Source organism: Raphanus sativus, chromosome 7 (genome assembly GCF_000801105.2).
Source record: "Raphanus sativus cultivar WK10039 chromosome 7, ASM80110v3, whole genome shotgun sequence".
Taxonomy (NCBI): Eukaryota; Viridiplantae; Streptophyta; class Magnoliopsida; order Brassicales; family Brassicaceae; genus Raphanus; species Raphanus sativus.
This window is the reverse complement of record NC_079517.1, coordinates 4,342,088-4,360,918: the sequence shown is the minus strand read 5'-3', so window position 1 is coordinate 4,360,918 and position 18,831 is coordinate 4,342,088. Positions and strand designations below refer to the sequence as shown.

The following is an 18,831-nucleotide window of genomic DNA, read 5'->3' as shown; positions in this document are numbered from 1 at the left end:
CTCTCTTCTGTGATAACAGTTCCACTATCAAGCTTTCAAGGAACCCAGTTCTTCATGGAAGAAGTAAACACATAAGTGTAAGGTATCACTTCCTGCGTGACCTTGTAAGTGATGAAGTGATAAGTTTGGAGTACTGTCCAACAAAAGAGCAGCTTGCAGACATTATGACAAAGCCGGTGAAGTTGGAAGTATTTGAGAAGATGAGGAAGTTAATGGGAGTTGGCGCGAAGGAAGATTAAACTGGAGAGAAGAAGTTCCAGTTTAAGGGAGGGATTGAAGAATAAAACCGAGTCTTTAGGAGTTTGTTGAAGTTTAGTGAGTTTGTTTTCAATTTGTTTCAAGTTTAATAAGTCTTCCACTCTTTTAGGAAGTAGCTAGAGTTATGGAGTTTGTTACGGTAGCTCGTTATTTTATTTTCTTTATAAGCATGTAAGCTTCTGCATCTGATTCAATAAGAAAGTATTCAGTTTATCTCTTCTTGTCGAGTTTCTTCATTCAGTTTATAACATCCGGTGGATTTCCTTGCGGTTTGCTTGGTACGAGCCATATCGAGATCAAACAATCACTACGAGGAAGGGTCTAAAGAATAAGAATGAGAATACAAGTGCGAGAGGTAGGTAGTGAAGAACAAAGGTAGAAGATGTGTTCGGTTTTATAAGAAGAGAAATTGGCGCTTGAGTTGAAAAGAAAAGGTGAAATTGGAGGGAGTTTCCTGAAATCTTGTCCGTTGGATTCAAGTAATATCAACGGCTGATAATTTCGACATATCATCAATCCGCGTGGCTCTTTTTATCTATCCGTGTGATGCTACTATTAACCAATTACATTCATCTTTTTCCAGACCACTTTGCGCGCTACGTCCAACTTTTTTTTTCCAAAATAAAAAAGATCTTAGCGCCATTTTAAAATTTTGGCCATAAGACATTCCAGTTATTTTCAAATTGTAGAGAAATAACAATGAAACAATTTCAGAAAGAGAAGTAAATTTTACCAAAAAAAAAGAAAGAGAAGTAAATTTCTACTTGACGCAGAGATTTCAAGATGATATGTGCACTCTAATTGATAATATTAATTTTCACAAATATAATGTACGATTTTCTGATTGACTAAAAGTATCTAATTCAGAGAAAGCCGGTTTACACACAGAAGGAAAGATATCTCATAAACATTTTATTTTTCCAGATCCTCGTAAGGACGCAATACTATATACTGGTCAACAACCATAGGACGATGCATATTAGCATATAGAAGAACACTAACTTTTTTTCCTCGGATTTGAAGGAATGATGTTGTTTTTTTTGTTTTTAATTTTTCAGATTGTTTGTAAATAAAATCAAAAGACAAAATAGAAGTAGATAAAATAACACTAGATTGATATTCATGTAGAGACATTCATCAAATCAAAAGACTTGAAAAACACTTTTAATAAAAAGATTTACACGAACTGATTTAAACAAACCAAAGTAGTTAAAAGCAAATTTAAGAAACCATTGTTCTTCTCCTTCTTCTTCATCATCTCCGCTTCAAGCCCTCTCACCCCTGATCCTCCTCGCGAGCTGGATATCTTTAGGCATGATGGTGACCCTCTTCGCGTGAATCGCACAAAGGTTCGTGTCCTCGAACAGCCCAACGAGGTAAGCCTCCGCCGCCTCCTGGAGAGCCGCGACGGCGCTGCTCTGGAACCTCAGATCCGTCTTGAAATCCTGAGCGATCTCACGGACAAGACGCTGGAAGGGAAGCTTGCGGATCAGAAGCTCGGTGCTCTTCTGGTACTTCCTGATCTCTCTCAATGCGACAGTTCCGGGACGGAATCTGTGCGGCTTCTTCACTCCTCCGGTGGCCGGAGCAGATTTCCTCGCCGCTTTCGTCGCCAGCTGCTTCCTCGGAGCCTTTCCTCCGGTGGATTTTCTTGCCGTTTGCTTGGTACGAGCCATTTGAGGTTGAGAAATGAACGAAAGTTTACTCTTTTCTTTTTCAGAGAATGAGTTTTGATGTGGAGAGTGAGGATGTGATGTGTTTTTTTATACTGAAAGGGAGAGATGATGTATTTGTTTTCATCCGTTAGATCTTTTCGCTTAGCAACGGTTAAGATTGTTTGTATCTATGCTATCCGCGTCGTTTGTTACCTGGCCAATCAGAATGACTTGTGTATGTTCCGATTTATTTTCCGCGGATTAAGCTTTATTTCGTTCCTCTTTTTCAATTATAAGGCCGCAGGGCCGTGTCAAATGAGGTAAACATTAAGCATTTGCCTTAGGCCCATTTAATATTAACCACATTTTGAGGCCTTTTAAGGTTATTTCAAACTTCTTTGAAAGAAAAGTATAAACTATGATTTAAAACAAAACAAAAAAATGTGTGTTTGTAATTGCAAATGTTGTATCTTAGAACAAACATACGCTGCTATGTGGTCTTTTTTTTTCTGTTCGTTGGGAGATGTAATGTATCGTTCGTACTAGTGGGTACAACCAATTTTCAATGTTCAAAATTAGGTATATGGCTTATTATTAGTATTGGGTGTGATGGACTTGGTAACATAAGTTGTGGTCGTACTCGTTCCTAGCCTCAGATTTGGATATAGAGTTTGTCTTTGCTAGAGCCATTGATGATCTGATTAGTAAGTAGATCAACCCCATGGTTGAGACTAGTGTGGTACACCACCAAATGTTTGGTCGATGTATACAACATATAGATAAACTATCTAAACATTTATCCAAAAAAAAAAACATATAGATAAACTACATGGCACTTGCAAAAATTGAGATGACAGTTTGGTCCTCTATGATATGGTTTATGGATCACCCAGCAATCCAACATGCATGCTCCAAACTATGGTCAATGCCAAATGGTACATATATAATTCAATTAATGATTGTGCATATATAGGAGCTGCATAGTCCATGCGACCTAGTGGCCGAGCCACATAGAACAAGGTGTCGATAGGACAAGGTGGGGCCCACTGAACCTAACAAAATTTAAAAATTCAGTGTAGTTTATTAAAACTAATTCATATGTCTCACTCTAAGTATTTTAGTTCGATATTTTTGTCCCCAACAAAAATAATAGTATCTGACTCCGCTACTGATGTGACCGTGGCTTACATGAATTATTCTTATGGATGTAAGCTTGACCTGACCAGTTTGGTCTCCAGCATCTTGTTATGAAAAAATATAACCAAATGTTATCTTCCACTATTTTAGACATCAAATTGAGTTTTTTTTACGCGTCAATGGAATTAGCTGGTGGCTACCGGCTGCTGTTACAATTGAACCAAATGCCGACATATCCTGTGTTTACTTTTTGTTCTTTCTATACATCATGGACGGACTCGCTCCTCGGTTGAAAAGTCTTAGGTCATTTCTTTAGCTTTAGTATTGATGATTACACACATTATGACATGTATTAAAGTATTTAGTTCCTATAGATTAAAATACTGGGAAACTTATTCATTCACAACACAATCGACAAATTTTATTAAAATAACAATATTATACTATATAATTGGTCTATTGTGTGATGTTGACTATGAACTTGTCAATGATTAATATCAATAAAATACGAAGTGGTGACTTTGGAAATAGAAGATATCCACAAAACCCGTAATGGAAAAAAAGGAGACTTGGACACATTTGAATCTTCACAAAAGAAAACCCCACATATATTTTCCCTTAATTAAAAATGAAACTCTACGAAATTAGAAAAGTGAATTAAACCTCGACGGCTATAAGATAAGAACCAAGACTCACATAATTATTCAAGCAACCCAGTATCTTTTTTTCTTATTTTCTTCTGCCAAAAGAGAATGGCAAAACTCAAATCTCTCATAATCGGAAAAGTCAAAGACAAAGCTTCAATATGCAAAGCCAGATTGTTCCATAGTTTCAGTTCGAAGCCGGTCAGATATATTCACTTAGCCCTTCTGAAGTCAACAACTCATACTTCTCATAAACCACCCAATAGCAACTACATCTCCGACGTTGTCTCTTACTCCAACAGTCGTCATGCCCCGGTAGCTTTCGCGGCGGTTATGTGGAGGTTACAAGTTACAAAGAATGCTTTTGTGGCCATCAAGTCTCTCATAGTCTTCCACAAACTTATCAAATCATCGAGATACATGTTTGAAGGACTGGATCTCCGTAGAAACAGTCTGAAACTGAATAATTTCTCAGACAAATCTTCTAATCTCGCAGTAGAATTATCACGATGGATTATATGGTAATTACTTTTCCCATTTTTATATTATTTGATATGACTATGACATATATCTAATAACTTGGACGCGTTCATATCGTTACCGACTTGGATATTATAATACTAACAAGTTTTTTCCTTTGTCTGTGTGTGTGTTTGGCTTTATTCAGGTATGGACTATATTTGGATTGTCTCTCGTGGATTTTGAAGGCAGTAGGGTCTTTTCCAAATCTAACGGAGAGCTCAAAAGAGAAATCTAAAGAGAAAGATCGTGTTTCGTCTTACCAAACCGGGTACATAATGAGACAGACCGACTCTCTTGTGACTTTCTTTGAGCACATATGTACTAGACCGGATACTCCACTTTTGTTCCGGAACAAGATCGTGGACGAGATCAGAGAGCTCGTGATTCAAGACTACTTTACCGTTGTAATATTGGTTATGGTACGGCTTCAAGTGTTGAATGAAAGATTGATTGAACCGGAACCGGTTGGTGATTCCAGTTTGAACGATTTAAGGTTGGTTTTGATGAGACTTGAAGAATGCAAGGAGAGTTTGAGTGGTTTGTTTTGGCGTTACAGACGTTTGGCAGAAGATTTCTGGTGTTTGGTTGAAACATTGAAGGCCGATATGGTACATAACGATAAGGAGATGGTTAAATTGACCGGTTTGGTTCAGACCACGGTTAAGGATGATGAGGAGATGGTTGAGCTAGCAAGCTCGTTTCAGACCGAATGGGTAACATTCGACGACTCCGAGACAGCAACGAACGAGTTGTTAAAATGGGAGTCCGAGTGGGAAACTTTTGATGACTAGCCTTTGACGAATGAACCAGTCCAGTTCAGCAGCATATATACGTAATGTTGACAGCTGATTGGCTCGGTTAGGTGAGAAAGTATCCGGTTTACACTTGGGTTGGTGTCTCACTACGTACAAACGAACCAATTGTAACGGTTGAATTTGGTTTTTCTTTGGAATGGGATCTGTCATTTTTTGAAAAATTATGCCTAATTATTTCTCTCTCAAAGACAAGTGTGTATAAGTGATTCCTTATGTAAATAACTTGGGAAAATTTATGAAATGAGCGTGTGCTTAATTCCCTGTTCTACTATATAACATTCATAAGGAAAACAAATCGGTCGTTATTCCAGTTTCGACCATTTTTACATTTTCAATCATGCTTATGTGACTAACAGGATACAATATGTATGAGGTTTGCGCACTTATTTTTAAAATAGATGCTTCAAAGATAAAATTATGGACCATTTAAGATATCATTTTCAACTTTTTTGCATCAGAGACCTGCCAATTCTCAAGGCGCAAAGTTGCTTTTTGTGCCTACAAATTTGAAAGAAACGACGAGACAAACGTGAGAGACGCACGAGGATGGGAAAAAAAACATATAGTATAAGAATCACACAAAAGAACTGAGTTACCTCTTTCTCCCAGTCACATCTCATGGTTATAAATATCAATATAAACGTCTGAATAGCGGTTCCTCCGAATATCATACCAGCCCAAATACCCTATTGACATACAATAGCAATATGCATACTTATAAAAACTGCAGAGAGAAAAGGGTCGATATTAACCTTCAAAAAAAAACAAAGAAAACTTGCATTTACCTTAACACCGGTGTTGAAAACCCAACCCATGACAAATCCAAGTGGAAGTCCAATGAAATAGTAGCACCCTAGATTAATGTATGCCACTACCGACTGCCAACCCGAACCAACCGCTGCACCTGGTCAAAGTTAACACGTATGACCCGTTTATCTTAGTTTATTTGGAAAAAAAAATTATTTTGTTTGTGTGACCTACCGGAAAGAACGGGATATACACTGTTGAGAAGAATCGTAAAGGCTAAAAGAATAGAAAGGTTATTCACTGCTTTCATAACAGCTTCGCTTGAAGAGAAGATCCAACCGATTTGATTATGAAGAAAGACTACGAGCACCGATAGGATAATTCCGATGATTAACGATTGTATCACTGATATGATCATAGCAAACCTTGCTTTTTCTCCGTTTCCTGCTCCTAGTTCATTCGCTACTCGTACACTAACAAAACATGTTATAATTGTAGTCAGTCTATAAATGATTTGTCTCGAAGCAACTAGACTAGCAATAATATGAAGAAGAGACTAGTATAACCAGATCTAATCGGTCTTGATATCATCAACAATTTTGACCAAACGAAACAAAAGGAAAGTATCTATATGATAGTAACAAAATAAGAGACTGATTATACCTGGTCCCGGCGAAGAAAGCAAGTGGAATCATCGTCTCCAGACCATTTATCAACATGCTGCCGATGAAAACTTTTACTATAAAATTTCTAAAAAGTAATATGCAACATGAATAACACTACAAAAAAATTTCAGGCACATTGTATTAGTTTCCAAAACTATATATTTGACGTACCATATAGACATAGAGTCGACAGCAATTTTTGGGTCCTGGAGATTGCCAGTCATCACAATTAAAATCCTATAATACCAATTCTCCAAGCTGTCCAAGTAAAAAATCTACCGTAAGAAGTTGTGTTCTGTTCCGTAAAGCCAAAAGAAGAAAAAAGCGACAGATAATTCTTAGACAATTTTGGTAAATTTTCTTTATTAGATCACTTCAAAACAGAGTCACAGTCATCCTAAAACCATTTTTTTGTTTGAATTAATTTAACATTCTTTAAAAATAAACGACAGATACCAAAGCATGATTCCAGAGGATGCAGAGAGCTTAGTGAATTCCCATAGTCTGGTGAAAGCTTCAACTGAGAAACCGGTCCAAGTGAGCGGACAACCGCCGCAAGTGGTGTATGTAAATAAGATGAAGACATTGAGCCACCATGACAGGTTAGCAGTAGCTATGGTCCCTATGACTCCAAGTTTAAGAACATACACAAAAAGCCAACACACAAATATGTGTACCACAAGCGCCACTCCAGAGGAGATTGCAATCACCTGGTGGTAATGTACGCTAATAGACATTTAGCATTTAGCAATTAGCAATAGTAATATCAAGAGAGAAAAAATCAGTTACAAAAAAATATACATATCAAGAAAAACTTGAACTATTTTTATATAATTTTTTATTTTTTCAGGCATATTTGTTTTTTAATTCCATGTTTTAAAGTTTTTAGTTAGCAAGCTCACCCAAAACTACAAGACAAAACAAGTTAAGAGTATTTCCAATCTAATTTTATTTTTGTCTTTATAATAGTATCTAGAGACAAAATCACTATAACCCGTCTCTATTTTTATCTCTAAAATAAAGATTGTTATTTTTATTCTATTTTAGGGGAAAAAATAATACTCATCTATATTTTACTTTATATTTGAGATTTCTATTTTTTTTTAAATACATTGGAGCAAAATTAATCACTATTAAAGTGTTCTTTTATTCTAGAAATAAAAATGGTGAAATACACGGAAGATGGTCTAAAAACACAGAATGTATCAAGCGGTATATAAAACAAAAAAAAATTGTATTTGAAAATCTAGAAATTTGACTTATCAGAAAAAATCTAAAAAATGCAATATCTTATTTTATAGTAGTCTAGTAAATCAGATTGATTTATTCTCTATATAAACCTATGCATGCTTTTTTTTGCAAAGCAAACCTATGCACGTTGTTATTTATGTGTTATTTATTTTAGTAATTATCAATTTGTCTCTTGCAAACATATTTTATGAAGACTCGCACAATCTACCCCAGGAACAGAGCCGTCTAATTCACAAAGTACTTGGACTAACCCGCCACGTTGTGACATTTCAAATCTTAGGGTACATACCATATTCTTGAGCTGGGATTGGAGAAATCGGTTGATAGGAAAAAAGAATGCAAACGAAAAATGGGCAGGAATGGCCCAAACGGCGACGGTGCCAGAGAGTTCAGCGATGTCATCAGACTGGCCGAAGAACTTAAGAATTGGAGACGTGAAGAAGTACGTAGGAAGGAGCAATATGGAGCATAAGAAGAGAACAATCCAAGACCGCTGCAGGTACACTCCCAACTTGGCATACTTCTTCGCTCCAAACGCTTGACCGCACAACGTTTCCAACGCAGTGGCCATTCCAAGCTGCATATAAATATACGTAGTTTCTTCATATATTAACCCAACATTTTGAATATAAACTAGAAAATGTCTGTCTATTATATACGAGGAGGCCATAGTTGAAGCCGACGATGACGTTGTTGACGATGGATATGGCGGCTAGCTCAAGCTCGCCGAGGTGGCCGGCGAAGGCCTGAGTGATGATGAAGATCGAGTAGGTGGATACCCTAGTGAATATGGCTGGTCCAACGATACGCCAAAGTTTCTTCGTCTCCATCCATATCTTTCTCTTTGTTTTCCTGGCTTTCTCTTCAGCCACATTGTCATCCCCTAACAGAGGAATCATCGCCTTCTCTAGAGTACCTTGTGCTTCGTCGACTCTCTCTTCCATCGCCGGATCTTCTGGAAATTAAAACGTTGCTTTTGTGATGCCGTTGACTAACACGTTGGTTCCATGGTCTTAAATCGTGTACGTGTCCATTTCCCTTCGGCTTATCTTACAGTTATAATTCAAGTTTCCGACTCGTAAAAAACGTGCTGAATTGAGATAAGAAATATCTGAACGGTAACATTGTTACCGTCCCTACCTGATAATAACTCAGAAAACTAGTTATTTTTGTTTTACTAAAATATCTACTAACAATCTGATATTAATCTGACATAATTAAACCATCACATCATTTTATATTTAAATAGAAATATAACATATACATATTTTTATATAAAAATACATATTATTGTATATAATTATGTTTTAAGCCACCAAATTTAACTGGGACGTCACTGGCAACATCGATAATTTCTTGCATGTATGCTGATTGGAAATAATTACCATAGTGTACATTTTCTTAAGGTTAAACACGCAGCGTCCTTCTTCCACGACTTGAAAGAAATTTTGCACGGAAGAAATCTTTTTCTAAATCATTTACGCAAAGTTGTTGGAGATGGAGAATCTACCAACATTTGGACCAACTCCTGGATCCAACCCGAAGACCTGAAATATATCAGACCAATGCTCCAATAGGACCATGAATTAATGGTTACGGACCTCCTCTCGAGAGAGAAACGGAATAATGAAAAAAATGATTAGTTGAGAGATTGTTTCTGGATTTAACTTCTTTCATCTTTTTCTTCAGACCAAGCATCAGAGGCTCCAAGGATTCCTTCGTACGGACAGAACAATAGTCAAGATCATATACTGTTAAGTCAGGTTACTACACATCTTTCATGTCCAATCTCCAATCGACACAATCATTCTTGAAAGGCACTTCTTAGAATTGGGAAAAATATATTCCCCCACCTATGCTACCAAAGATCATTTTTTCTTGTGGAAGTGTGCTTAAGACGGCCTACCAACCAGAAAAAACTTACAAAGGCGAGGTATGTATGACAATACGCGATACAAAAGATGTGGAGAGTAAGAATCATTCTCACACATTTTATTCTATTGTGACTTCGCTACGGAAGTTTGGAATCTAGTGTCATGGATAACTCGTGCTGACTTCACTGGGACTGACTCTTTCTGTCGACACCTCCAAGACTCCCTCACCAAGATAAATCTACCACCCATTGGTGCCATCTCCAACCTCTTTCCTTGGGTTTGTTGAGTTATATGGATCACCCATAACAAACTCATATTCCAAGAGAAGCATCTCAGTTAAGGAATGGAACGCTCTCAACCTCTGAAACTACAGCACCCGCCTAAAACGCGTTTGACACCCACTAACCCCGACGCATCACAGTACTTGATCTACTGTAATACTGATGTCGCTTGGAAACCTGTCACTAAAGAGGTATGTCTAGCTTGGATTTTCAAAGATGACTTCTAAGGAGATAACTCGAGGACACATGTATCAGGATTTCGTCTCTTCTCCGGGTATGGCAGAAGTGCTTGCTGTCCGATGTGCTCTCCATCACTCGACCTCTCACAATTTCAAATCTATCTGGCTATGCTCATATTGCAAATGCCTTATTCAAGCCATCTCAGCGAAGCAAAGATCAGTAGAGCTCTTCGGAATGTTATCGTTTATCGTCTCTTTCTCCTCTATATAAATCTAGTTTCATTCCAAAAATTCTAAATGGGCTTGCAGATGCTCTTGCAAAGGTCTGCCTTTGTAATAAACTTAATAGTTTGGGCTCTGTGCCAAACTAATTTCTGTCCTAATTAATCAATGCTGTTAAAAAAACCCATCAATTATTTCTTAAACATCTTAAACATGTATTGTATACAATCCGTCAGTAGCATCAAGTTTTTAGTATGCATGCTTTTATAATTTAAAACTGAAATAGAAATTGTACAATCTTCAATTTCTTGAATTTGAGACAGACCATCTCCTAACGTGAACATTTGCTTTTTGGGCCTACGAAATTGAAATAAACACAGCATTTGTATTAAATAAACATACATACATGAAAAAAGAATCATATACTTGAACCAAAAGCAGCAAACAAAATCAAAAGAACTGAATTACCTCTTTTTCCCAGTCACATCTCATAACAATAAAGATCAAAATCAATGTTTGAATCGCTGTTCCTCCAAATATCATACCAGCCCAAATACCCTTGTAGCAACATAATAACAAGAGACGTATTTGACCAAAAATAAATAACAAGAAACGTGAAAAACATACAGATAGCTACTGTTACATTGATACTGCTAACTTGATATCAAATAAATAAAGATAAGCTAGGGTTACCTTGACACCAGACTTGAAAATCCAGCCCATAACAAATCCGAGTGGAAGTCCAATGAAATAATAGCATCCTAAGTTTATATATGCCACGAATGATTGCCAACCGGATCCAACCGCAACACCTAACAAAAAAAATCAAAAATCACTTCACAACGGTTTGACCCGGTTTAATATGGGATAACAAAAAAAGCTAAATTGTTTTGTGGCGTACCAGAAAGAATCGGCTGAACACTGTTGAGAAGAATCGTGAAGGCTAGAAGAATAGAGAGATCAGTGACAGCTTTTATGACAGTTTCACTTGAAGAGAAAATCCAACCGATTTGATCATGAAGAAGTACTACGAGCACCGAAAATATTATTCCGATGATTAACGATTGTGTCACTGATACGACCATTGCAAATCTAGCTCTTCTTCCACTGCCTGCTCCTAATTCATTCGCCACTCGTACGCTACAATAAAAGCATGTTATAAATCGTAGTCAGTACTGTTCCAAATAATAATAATTGTAGTTAGTCTTAGAAATGAAACGACTACTTTTAAGGCATATGAAGTAGTCTAACTAGAGATCTAAGCAAAACTGAAAGTATCTATTCGCTAGTAATAAAAGTGAGAGATTGAATACCCGGTCCCGGCAAAGAAAGCAAATGGAATCATCATCTCCAAACCGTTAATTGACATGCTGCCCATGAAAATTGAAGATAGGATTTACGTTCAGAAAATAACATATATATTATATAGTAATCTCTAGTACTATAAATTCGACGTACCATATAGACAAAGAGTCGACAGCAATTTTTGTATCTTCCATATTTCCAGTCATCACAATTAAAATCCTGTAATACCAATACTCCAAGCTGTCTCCAGACAAAAATCCACCATAATAAGTTGTATTTAAATATGTAAACCAAACTCGTAAAAATGTGACAGAATTGACGTTTAACGAATTAATACCAAATCATGATTCCAGAGGACGCAGAGAGCTTAGTGAATTCCCATAGTTTGGTGAAAGCTTCAGTGGAGAAACCGGTCCACGTGAGCGGACAACCACCGAAAGTACTGTAAGTAAATAAAATGAATACATTGGACCACCATGACACGTTAATAGTAGCCATAGTCCCTATGACTCCAAGTTTAAGACCGTTCACAAAAAGGCAGCACACAAGTATGTGAACCACAAGTGCCAATCCAGAAGAAAATGCAACCACCTGTTATATATTGTAAGAGAATATTAACCAAACATTTTTCCATTGCGACCTTTCAAAAATTTATTTAGTTACATACCCTATTCTTGAGCTGGCATTGGAGGAATCGGCTTAGAGGTAAATAGAAGGCAAGCGCGAAATGGGTAGGAATGGTCCAAACGGCGATGATACCTGAGAGCTCGGCAATGTCATCAGGCTGGCCGAAGAACTTAAGGATAGGAGACGCAAACAAGTACATGGGAAGGAGCAAGATGCAGGTTAAGAAGAGAACGATCCAAGATCGCTGCATATACACTCCCAACATGTCATACTTCTTCGCTCCAAAAGCTTGCCCGCACAGCGTTTCCAACGCACTCGCCAGTCCTAGCTGCATATGTTTATTTATATCGTTTCTTCAAAAAAAATCCTAGCTGCAGTAAATGAATCTATAAATGTGTATGTGTGAAGTGAATACTAGGAGGCCGAAATTGAAGCTGATGATGACGTTGTAGACGATGGAAATGGCGGCTAGTTCGAGTTCGCCAAGGTGTCCCGCAAAGGCCTGAGTAATGACGAATATAGAGTAGGTGGAGACTCTGGCGAATATGGCCGGTCCCACGATTCGCCATAGTTTCTTTGTTTCCATCCATGTCTCTCTCTTTATATCACCATCTTCCTCCTCCGCCGTATATAGGTCCCTCAACAGAGGAATCCTCGTCTTCTCTAGAGCACCTTGTGCGTCATCGTCTCTTTCTCCCATCTTTCAAAAGTAAAGATCGTGGACGAGAGTGAAGAGTATATGAGAGTAATTAAACTAGTAAAGCATTGTGAGTGGAGACTCCACTGCGGTCAGTGTTCTTTTTTTAATTACTTTTCTGTCGCACTTCAAGTTCAAGTCTTCAACCCGTGACCGTCTTCTGGGAGTGATAAAAGTAAAAATATTCATGTGTGTGACTGTAACTACTTTTCTGTCCAACTTCTGTCTGCATGTGTGTTTATAATAAAATGATAAAAGTAAAAGGATAAGAGTATTTTATTAGTGGAACATATGTGGACTAAGGGCATCATTAATCCATAGGTGCTTAGGAAGTTGCTTATTTGATTTTTTTTATATTTTTTGTGTGATTAAAAAAAAAAAAAAAGTTAAAAGGCCCACCAATCACGGACCGCCACATGTCAGTGGGGCCCGTGAAACAGGGCAAAACAACGTCAAACATCGATGCTTAAATAAGCAATGAAACCAACGATTGTTTAAATTTTGTGGGTCCAAGCGTGGGTTCCACCGACTATTTAATTAATTTTTTTTAAACACTCCTATCTTAACGACCTGCGTTAAAGATGGCCTAAAAGGATAAGAGTATTTTATTAGTGCAGCTTACTATAGTTGATTCCACATGCAGTGCGTCCTTTTTGTTTTCTGTTTATTTATTAATTGCTTTTTTTCCTAAATCAAATCTGAAAATCCTTTTCTTTGAAAGAAAATCTGAAATTTTTAACAATGTTATGCTGAGTAAACATCTCTTAACTATAGTTCAATACAATTTTATTCACTCGTTTTAATCACCCTTGATATAAGAAATTGAGTCAAAATTATATATAAATATATATATATATATATATATATATATATATATATATATATATTTGTTTTTCACTTTTTGTAAGTTGTGATTGTTTTACATAAGATTTTTCTAAAAATATTATTTTATTATTTTATCAATTTGTGTCATATTTGAACCAATTCAACTTGAAACCAAAAACTTTATTAATTTATAATATTTAATAATTTATTGAATATGATAAGAGTTTTCTACTGTATAAGTTTGGGTACAGTAGATAATATTGCGATTAAGACATAAATTATCCTTTTAGATAAAAAAGAAAAAATGACTTAAACTATGAAAGGCAGTTCTATAAATACACGTCAATATTCAATTTTTATTATGATTGTTCCATATATATCATAATATCAGTTACTTTTTAGTGTTACGAATGTGAAGAAAAAATCTTTCAAAAATATAATAATACAATTTATATATACTTTTATTTGATCAGTGAATTTGCTGATTTGTCATGTTCTTCATGATTTTAGGTTTATTTAATAGATTTTATAAATATTTTTATATTTTAATAATAATCAATTTTCAAAACATGATAATTACAATATTTCATCAACACAAATATTTAATATTATCTTAGTTATTATTATATGAAATGATTTTTTATGATTTTAGGTGAGTCAATGATTTTAATAATATTTATATATTATATAGTAAACAGTTTTAAAGAAAAATATGATAACTATAATATACACAAACACTTGATATCTTAATATATGCTTATCAATAGCACATATAGTTTATCATTTTAATTTATTAGCGTTTCGTTAAAAAATTACCTTTTATAACAATTGTAAATTTGCTAATATGTGTTACTACAAAAACTCATGTTTACGTTTTTACAGATACCAAAGAAATATTTGATTACATGGCATATAAGAAACATACAAAAAAAAAACAAATGTGAAGAGAAAAGATGAATGTTTTAAAATAGTATAGATCCCTAAACATTTTCAAAAAACAAGTGAATTTGATCACTTATCATCTTCTCTCTGATTTTAGAATAAGTTATTAGTTTAACTAATATTATTATTTACATTTTTATCATTCATATACTACTATTTTTAAAATATATATTTTTATATATATACTTATCATGGTATATATGATATTTAATCAATAAACAGATATTGGCATTTGGCAATATATATTAGCAATATCTACATATGGTATAATAATTACGTTTATCTTATATTTAGTTATGATTTTAATGAATAATATTATAGCAATTTATCTGATTTTTATATAAATCTTGATCTAAATATAGATTATTCAAATATTAAAATTAGTATTAAAGGTAAAACATCGTTGAAAATATGTCATAATATAAATTATATACTTATGTTATATATATTGTATTTAATATTAAACAATCATATTCCTAAATTAAAATAAATAATTTGTATATAACAAACATCAAATTCATAATGAGTTTATTATAATATATAATTATCTGTAAAATCACAAATGGTAACAAGATAACATATTCAAAACCAAAATAATAAATGTTATATAAAATGATAAATTATAATTTATATTTGTACCAAAAAATATTGAATTTTTAAAAATCATTTTAAGTATACTGTTAGTCGATTATAATTGTTGATTAACGATATGACTAAAATGATGTTGTCAATGAAAATGACTTTTTAACAAATGGTAAGTGTTTATTTTGTTTACCGGAAAATTAATACTTTATTTTAATCAAATTTGAAAATTGATGATTTAAATAATATTTTCTCTATTACTATATGTAAAGAACTTGTATGAGAAAATTGGGAAGTGAAAGTTGTTTAATTCCTTATCCGTAAAGGAACACAAATCAATCACTGCTCCAGTTTCCGTCGACGAAACCAAACATATACTATACTGATCTACCAGTTGCCAATTTTAGTTGATTAAACTTGTGAGATTGAAACTATACCGCATGCGCTTTACTCATAACCACGGCCTAGTTTTATGGAGTATAGCTCTACTATTGTATACAAATTATGCAATGTTCAATTTATTGCCTCTGAGTCTGAGGTCGACCATTTTCTAACGCGTGCAGTTGCCTTTTGTGCCTACAAATATGAAATAAACGATGAAACAATTGCATTAAAGACATATACATCTTTTTTAATTAAAAAGACATACACATGAACCAAAAGCAATAAACAACTTTTTTTTTATGGTACCTCTTTTTCCCAGTCACATCTTACAACTATAAAAATCAATATCAATGTTTGAATCCCAGTTCCTCCGAATATCATACCGCCCCAAATGCCCTAACACGTAAAATCACAATATGCACAACACACACACACAAAGATTAAGGAGTTAATCTTTACATTCTGAAATTTATTTATATTAAAAGAAAACTGGCGTTTACCTTAACGCCAGATTTGAAAATCCAGCCCATGACAAATCCTAGTGGAAGTCCGATGAAATAATAGCATCCCAAATTTATATACGCCACAAATGATTGCCAACCCGAACCAATCGCAACACCTAACCAAAAATATAAAGACAACCGTTGACTCGGTATATTCTAGAACAACTAATCAGTTAGTTTGTTTCTGTAGCGTACCCGAAAGAACTGGTTGGACACTGTTCAGAAGAATCGTAAAGGCTAAAAGAATAGAGAGATCATTGACTGCTTTTATGACGGTTTCACTTGAGGAGAAGATCCAACCGATTTGATCGTGAAGAAATACTACTAGCACCGAAATATTATTCCGATGAGTAAGGACTGTGTCACTGATACGATCATAGCAAATCTTGCTCGTTTCCCACTTCCTGCTCCTAGTTCATTCGCCACTCGTACGCTATAAAAACAAATTTGTTAAGCGACGTTTTCAAAATGTGAATAATACAAAGTTTACCAATCTAAAAAAAAACATCTGCACGATAGCATGATAACGACAGAGTGGTTATACCCGGTCCCGGCGAGGAAAGCAATTGGAATCATCAGCTCCAGTCCATTTATCGACATGCTACCAGTGAGCAATATTGTGATTATAAAAATAGTTAATAAATAATTAATATTGCTACGAAAGCTTTTCATACTAATTATGCTATTCATCAAATTATGTATATTTGACGTACCATATAGACAAGGAGTCAACAGCAATTTTTGTATCCTTCAGATTTCCAGTCATCAGAATTAAAATCTTATAATACCAATTCTCCAAGCTGTCTCCATACAAGTCTACCGTAAGAAGTTGTGTTCCAGTTGTGAACTAAACTTAAAAAATGCGACACTAGTGGCGTTTAACGAGTGATACCAGATCATGACACCGGAGGAGACAGTGAGCTTAGCGAATTCCCAGAGTCCTGTGAAAGCTTCGATGGAGAAACCAGTCCACGTGAGTGGACAACCACCGCAAGTGGTGTAAATAAATAAGAGGAGTACATTAAACCACCATGCCACGTTAACAGTAGCCATGGTCCCAATGACTCCAAGTTCAAGATAGTACACAAAAAGCCAGCACACAAATACGTGAACTACAAGTGACACTCCAGACGATATTGCAATCACCTGGTTGTAATAATAGTATGAAGAACATATTCTTTTTTTTTTGTAACACATGTATGAAGAACATATTCAGTCATTAGACTTCGGTGGATACTAGCATGCTAGAAATGCTAGAACAAGCTACCAAATGCCAATTAACTGTGTGATATGGCCAATAACAATCTAAATGAGAAATAAACTAGGCTAAAACAATGTTACATTTTTTTTTTTTTTTGAACAAAAAAACAATGTTACATATATACCTTATTCCTGAGTTGGCATTGGAGGAATCGGTTGAGAGGGAAAACGAAAGCAAATGCGAAATGTATAGGAATGACCCAAACGGCTATGGTACCAGAGAGTTCGGCTATGTCGTCAGGCTGGCCCACGTACTTAAGAATCGGAGTTGCAAAGAAGTACATTGGGAGAAGCGAGATGGAGAATAAGAAGAGAACAATCCAAGACCGCTGCAAATACACTCCTAACATGTTATAGTTTTTCGCTCCGAACGCTTGACCACATAGAGTTTCCAACGCACTAGCCATTCCAAGCTGCATTAAAATTTCATAGTTTATTCATAAGAACATTATAATATAAGCCAAGTAATGTTTCTATGTGTGTGTATACAAGAAGGCCGAAGTTGAAGCCGATGATGACGTTGTTAACGATGGAGATAGCGGCGAGTTCGAGCTCGCCGAGGTGGCCGGCAAAGGCCTGAGTAATGACGAGGATCAAGTAGGTTGTGATTCTGGTGAATATGGCTGGTCCAACGATTCGCCATAGCTTCCTCGTCTCCACCAGTATATCTCCATCTTCATCCGCTTCATTTTGATCCCTTAATAGAGGAATCCTTGCCTTCTCTACACCTCCTGTTTCGTCGTCTCTCTCTCCCATCGCCGATATTCTGGAAAGTTATAAATCTATAAAATAAAAGAGTCGATGAGAGCAGATACGTGATGGTATTAATCAGTAACACGGAATTTATAAATATTGTTTTTTACAACCGGTAGGTTAAGAACCGAAAACTGTGCTAATTCCCGAGACTTTGTGGAAAACAGTTGCCATCTAATCTCATGAAATAAAACGCAGAAGCTGGAAACGCGCTACGGTCCCTCGCTTTCAGGATGGTTTTATTTTACCATTAAACCACCATGCCTGCGTCAATTATTTTAACATATTGTAATCCTCTTTCATTTCAACTCCAAAACCATACCTTTGACTTTCATCAACAACTCAGTTTACATCGCTTTATGTGCCATGTACGTCCACATTACTGGTTGTCACGAATTTAACAACTCCGTTTTTTTTGTCTCGACTTTTTTTCGTCGTTATGTAGTTAATACTTTCTTCTTCTATACAGAATCGGGCCCCTTGACGTTTTAAATTATTTGTTGCAAAACCAGAGAATAAACATGAAAGGAGACGTGATCATTGTATATTTCTCGCCAACTACGCCATTGCTTAGGTTTCGGTTCCGAAACTTCGAACCGGATACTAAATATACCGATTAACTGGTTTAATCATACGAGATCTATTTAATATTTTTGTATACATTCTTCGGTGTATTACGTCCGAGCATCTCTTATTCGGTCAT

The 18,831-nt window shown here is 35.5% G+C and overlaps 4 protein-coding genes and 1 pseudogene across 5 annotated transcripts; 1 reads left to right on the top strand and 4 right to left on the bottom strand.

Moving 5' to 3' along the window:
* Positions 1-1,352: 1,352 nt before the first annotated feature.
* LOC108817125 (histone H3.2) lies at positions 1,353-2,005 on the bottom strand. Its single transcript, XM_018589732.1, has one exon. It carries the CDS (start codon positions 1,932-1,934, stop codon positions 1,524-1,526), a length of 411 nt encoding a protein of 136 aa, XP_018445234.1. The 5' UTR covers positions 1,935-2,005; the 3' UTR covers positions 1,353-1,523.
* Positions 2,006-3,728: 1,723 nt separating this feature from the next.
* LOC108818224 (putative clathrin assembly protein At5g10410) lies at positions 3,729-5,297 on the top strand. The gene is made up of 2 exons (XM_018591124.2): positions 3,729-4,215; positions 4,362-5,297. The coding sequence occupies exons 1-2, from the start codon at positions 3,803-3,805 to the stop codon at positions 5,005-5,007; spliced, it is 1,059 nt and encodes a 352-aa protein (XP_018446626.1). The 5' UTR covers positions 3,729-3,802; the 3' UTR covers positions 5,008-5,297.
* On the bottom strand, positions 5,281-8,721 carry LOC108818220 (protein DETOXIFICATION 28). Of its 2 annotated transcripts, none has more exons than XM_018591121.2 (9): positions 8,354-8,721; positions 7,984-8,271; positions 6,900-7,153; positions 6,615-6,701; positions 6,442-6,498; positions 6,013-6,251; positions 5,817-5,935; positions 5,628-5,717; positions 5,281-5,529 (listed from the first exon to the last, which is right to left on the bottom strand). In XM_018591121.2, exons 1-9 carry the CDS (start codon positions 8,636-8,638, stop codon positions 5,458-5,460), a joined length of 1,491 nt encoding a protein of 496 aa, XP_018446623.1. In that variant the 5' UTR covers positions 8,639-8,721; the 3' UTR covers positions 5,281-5,457. The 2 variants fall into 2 exon arrangements, with proteins under 2 accessions (XP_018446623.1, XP_056847281.1); XM_056991301.1 differs by having other exon boundaries at positions 6,900-7,169; positions 8,354-8,496.
* A 1,701-nt stretch (positions 8,722-10,422) lies between these two features.
* Positions 10,423-13,682, bottom strand: LOC108818222 (protein DETOXIFICATION 28-like). Its single transcript, XM_018591122.2, has 9 exons — positions 12,598-13,682; positions 12,223-12,510; positions 11,893-12,146; positions 11,709-11,795; positions 11,564-11,620; positions 11,152-11,390; positions 10,944-11,062; positions 10,719-10,808; positions 10,423-10,607 (listed from the first exon to the last, which is right to left on the bottom strand). The coding sequence occupies exons 1-9, from the start codon at positions 12,880-12,882 to the stop codon at positions 10,551-10,553; spliced, it is 1,476 nt and encodes a 491-aa protein (XP_018446624.1). The 5' UTR covers positions 12,883-13,682; the 3' UTR covers positions 10,423-10,550.
* A 1,934-nt stretch (positions 13,683-15,616) lies between these two features.
* LOC108818223 (protein DETOXIFICATION 28-like) lies at positions 15,617-18,450 on the bottom strand (annotated as a pseudogene).
* Positions 18,451-18,831: the final 381 nt, after the last annotated feature.